This window comes from Garra rufa, chromosome 16 (genome assembly GCF_049309525.1).
Source record: "Garra rufa chromosome 16, GarRuf1.0, whole genome shotgun sequence".
Taxonomy (NCBI): Eukaryota; Metazoa; Chordata; class Actinopteri; order Cypriniformes; family Cyprinidae; genus Garra; species Garra rufa.
This window is the reverse complement of record NC_133376.1, coordinates 30859726-30864711: the sequence shown is the minus strand read 5'-3', so window position 1 is coordinate 30864711 and position 4986 is coordinate 30859726. Positions and strand designations below refer to the sequence as shown.

The 4986-nt window shown below is 39.4% G+C and overlaps 1 protein-coding gene across 1 annotated transcript; it reads right to left on the bottom strand.

The window, feature by feature from the left end:
* Nucleotides 1-320: 320 nt before the first annotated feature.
* On the bottom strand, nt 321-4677 carry adrb2a (adrenoceptor beta 2, surface a). The gene is made up of 2 exons (XM_073820283.1): nt 4474-4677; nt 321-4326 (listed from the first exon to the last, which is right to left on the bottom strand). The coding sequence occupies exon 2, from the start codon at nt 4321-4323 to the stop codon at nt 3109-3111; it is 1215 nt and encodes a 404-aa protein (XP_073676384.1). The 5' UTR covers nt 4324-4326; nt 4474-4677; the 3' UTR covers nt 321-3108.
* Between the last annotated feature and the right edge of the window lie 309 nt (nt 4678-4986).

The following is a 4986-nucleotide window of genomic DNA, read 5'->3' as shown; positions in this document are numbered from 1 at the left end:
TGATTCACTGATTGATTTACTTTTCAATGGTGAGGGAAATGCCTTCTGATGACCTACAGAAAGGAAAGGAGGCAGCTGAATGTAATCCTTTAACAAAGTTGTACTGTAGAAGCACTTGTGTACTAATTTTATATGTATGCAGCTATGCTTAGAAAACACTTTGGCTCCACTGCAAACCCCAAAGTTGTTTCTTGTGGTGTAACGGCTGTGATTTATCCTTTTGTTTTGCTTTTTTGTTTTTGGGAGCATACTAGGAATTCATTTCAGGACTTTGAGCCTTTTCTCCAAACACTGAAAAAAAGATCCGTCACTTCCAGGCATACATTAAATACATCATTTATTACAGAATACAAATGGCATGACACTTGTATTTCATAAATACCACTAATATAGACAAATATAGTTGAACGTACTTCACTGTAGTTCAACAAAACAGTGATAAATCTTGTGCGAAAGTAGCTCAAAGAAATGTAAGTAAACATCAAACTGGAATAACATTATATACAGTACACATGCCATGAATTAAGCGTTTCTAAAAGGGTTGTTGAGTGGGAAGCTTTCTTTGAACTTTTGCCTACCAAGAGTTCATTTGCATTACGAATTTGAAATCTGCTCTTATATCATTAAGGCAATATTCAGGGCATTTATAATCACATCTTCATGCATCGGTAAGAGGCTGTCCACACTGTGTCTGTACTTACAAAAGTGACAATTAATCTCCTTCCAGACACAGTATGCTTTCCAAAATGTCTCAGACATTTTAAGACCAAAAGGTGACTGAAATGTCTTGTTCTCTTTTTTTTAGCTGTACAGACACAGATGATGGACTATAATGTGCATTAAGTATTTTTTTGTTTATATATATTATATGGATACCAATTTGCATTAATGCAGCTTTATGCAAAAGCATAAATATGGGTAAATTCTTTTTTTAATTAATGTATTCTTCAACTAAAAGTAGTACTAGGCTGATCATGTGATCTCAAAATGGCCACCTTAAGGGGAATTTAAGTATTTGTTAATCTTACAGTTGCAAAAGTACTTAGTGCACATTAGATGCTGAAGGTGACATCAATATGATGTCTATAGCGTGACATTAACTCCAGAGCATTGCTTAATTTCTAAGATGAAAGTGCAATTCATGGCAATTTGCATGCCAATAATTTGTGACCCATGTCTAACTGAAAGACATTGATGAATGTAAACACTTTACTCAACAGGTTAAGCGTGTCCACAGAGAAGGCAGTCCTAACACAACAGTAAATCACATTACCACAGTCAAAGCAAAAATTGCACATATATTTCATTTAGCACAAGGTGGTACAGGTCAGAGATTCACACAGAGGTTACGGTGATCTACTTGCAGAGTAAAACCTTCCCAGAAGGGTGCAGTGTTAACAAATCTGTCCAAGCTTTCACATGCATGCTGTTGCTGGGTAGTGTGGTGTTTACAGTCACACGGCATTATTATAATATGTATAGTTGTTTTTTGTTATATATTTACATATACATTGACAATGCTTGACTTATGTTTCTAATGTAAGTGTTGGACAGATTTACAGTGCACCCATTTGAGAAGCTGGTTTTAAAATGCACTTTGACATAATGCTTCAGTGAAACAGAAGTATTGTTTTATCACTACATTTTATCCATGAAAAGTAAACATGTAGAAATGTCTGAAATCCTCAAAGCGTTTGGCTTTGCGCAGAAAATTGTTTAAGACCACAAAAAAGCCATAACTGATATGAATAGGTTTCCTAAAGAGCAAAGTTCACAGTTTTAGACAGCATAAACAGGCTGCACAGTAACAGAGAGACACTTACCCTAAATTAATAGTTCACAAACACTGACAAGCATTGAAACGGTTTACCACTTACGCAGTTTGTGATATGCACAGAACATTAGATTAAACGCCTAGATCAGAAATATGAGTGAGTGAGAAACAGCCATTTTGCTGCATGCATTAACTGAGCCTGACAGGAAATTTGATGCCTTCTAATTTATTTATCTTTCTAGATAATGTTTTTTTTTTTTTTTTTTGAGAGGGAGATACATAATGACTTTGATTAACAGTGAATATCAAAGATTTACACGGAAGCTTGTTGGACTTTGCTCATTTGTACTGGGAAAAGTTAAGCACATTCCTAGGGTGAATAATTTGGATTTGGCAGCATTCGAGGACTGAGAGACCTGTAATGACATAACACAGATCAAAACAGGCCACCAGAGACGTTCTGTTATCGTACGCGCTTTATGCAAGAGATTTTGAGAATTTGTTTATGCTGTGAAAATGCGATATTGTACATTAGCATAAAATTGTTTGTTTTTGTTGACTTCCATCTGAGGATACTCAACTTAAGCAATCACATGTCTAAAAGGCTGAACTGTATAATTCAGCAGTTTCCTTAAACAAACTGGTTTCTCTTCCTCTTTCGTTGTGGTAAGAGGTGTTGTTTCTGCGCTGAGCTACCAACTGGGTCATTATTAACTCAGGCATTTTTAGATGTACTCTCGACTAGTTAAAACAGGGCTGTGGCAGGTGTAAGAATTTTTTTATGTGGTGCGTTTTAATCAGAAATGTCCTGTTTTACAAGAGTGAGCCTGACACTTTATGTGAAGTAATGCTTGTTATACTGAAAGATTTAATATTTAACCGTCCCATTTTAACAAAGTTGCTTCACAGTGCAATACCTGTTTTAATCTGGTAATCCAATGAAAACAAACCGTTCTTTAAAACAGCAACTCATTTCCTTAGCTTATGCAAGATGACAGAATCATGACTCAGGAGGGAAGTCCCTTTACTGAACAACCACTTCAAAGTGTCTTTTTCTTTGCAGTCAAAGAAGTACAATCTCTGTGAGCATTTTCTGTTAATTTAAAACATTCTTAGCTTCTGCTAAACTACTTTTTGAGTGCGCAAACCTATTTGAGTGGTGAAATGAACTGACAGAGAGAAAGCAATGAGGTAGATGAGGAAAACAAATATTTAAAAATGTCCCTTTTTCCAACAAACGCCCACCATTAGCCACTTACCAGAGGAGGCTTAACCTGTCCTTATGTGACGCATTGAGAGGTCACAGTGGAACGAGCCAGGACCCGCAAGGTGATTTACAACACACTCATTAGGTTTTTACTGCAGTTCCCATTAGAGTCCATTTTATCCGCTGCCACGCGTCCCTCTTTCTCAAAGTTGCCAGCTGGGTCACTGTCCTCCAAGCTGCCTTTGCTTCGCCCTCGGTGCTCACTTTGCCAGCTGTGCCCACTATATATATATCCATTGGATGGCCTAACGTTTGGGTAGCGTGACTTGTTGAGGCATAGGACCTCCTTGAAAGCGTACCTAAACTCTGGACTTCTACAGTAGATCAGTGGGTTGAAGGCTGAGTTAGCGTAACCTATCCAGTTTAAGACTTTGAATGCAATATCCAAGTCAAGATTGTTCCATATGGCCACGACCACATTTAGTACAAAGAATGGGAGCCAACACAGCGTGAATATACCCATAATGATGCCCAAAGTCTTCAAAGCTTTATGTTCCTTCAAGCAGAACTTAGGCTTCTTGGCAGTCCTCGCCTCACAGTGGCTACTTGTCGCTTCTTGCATTTTGCCGTTGTTCTGAGCATGAAACCGTCCCTCACTTTTGTCTATCTTCTTCAGCTGCTTCCTTGCCTCCTGGAAGACGCGGCTGTAGACGAAAATCATGATGACTAGAGGGATGTAGAAGGAGATTATGGATGAGATGATGGCATAAGGGGTATTGGTGTGGAATTCACAGCAGTTAACCTTCTGTAAGCAGCACTCTGCTTCATAAGTATCGGAAATCCACCAGCCCATATGGATGGGTAGGAAGGAAATGAGTCCAGCAATGACCCACACCAGCAGCACAATGATACGAGCTCTGCCTTTGGTCAGTAAGGACTGGTAGCGGAAGGGGGATGTTATAGCAAGGTACCGATCCAGAGCGATGACACAAAGTGTCTCAATACTGGCCGTGACGCACAGAACATCGGTAGCCGTCCAGAAATTACACCAGAATCTGCCAAAGTGCCAAGTGTTTAGGATGATGTAAATGGCGCCAAAAGGTACCACCACCAATCCCATGACCAGGTCTGCACACGCAAGTGACGTAATGAAGCAGTTTGTGACAGTCTGAAGTCGTTGGAAGCGCCCAATGGCTGTAATCACCAACACGTTGCCGAAGACAATGGCCAGAACAAGAACGGACATGAGTGTGCCCAACAGCACCATCTGTGGTTCGGCAGTGTTAGATTGGGTGTCATTCGGACATTTGGTTTGGTTTGGAGATGCAGTGGTGGTTTCCATGACCTGAGAGTTAGAGAAGGAAAAGCAGAAACATGCTGAATAGGTTTAGAAGGCTTGTGCATTGAGCAGTAAACTGTTTAAAAATGCAAACACTAAGTCAACCAGTTGTGAAAACTTAATGCAAATTCAATGCAAAGATTTTTAACAAACCTCCAAAAAAGACCTCCACCTCCACTCCTTCTTCCATGCAAAGTTACAGTATGCTTTTATGGTCTGTAGGTTTGTTACGAACGAGTAGATCCTGCCCGCATTATGGCTTTCTCGTGTGTGCTTATCTGTCTCTCTCACTTTTGCTCTCTCTTCCTCTGTCACCACAACACTTTTCTCCACCTCTCTCTCACACAGTCACTCTGCTGAGCGTGTTACGTTAAGTGTGGCTCCCAGGCTATTTGTCAGAGCCCTTATAACATTCTGTGATGACATCATAGCTGTCTTCCAGCCAATGAGCTGAGAGTGAGGTGAAGGCTGCACTGCTGCTACAGAATTAAGTAACAACATTCTGACAGCTACAGTGAGACTGTTTGAATTGGATTTCAGTATATGCAGACTAGTTTAAAATATTTTTTTTCTGTTCTGATACATTGTTTCTGGCTTTTATGTATGTTTGTGTTCTGTAACTCATTTTGGCACTGACAAAACTATATATATATATATATATATATA

What these genes read in the sequence shown, in the direction of transcription:
- adrb2a (XM_073820283.1), bottom strand. Translation starts at nt 4,323, where the DNA reads ATGGAAACCACCACTGCATCTCCAAACCAAACCAAATGTCCGAATGAC.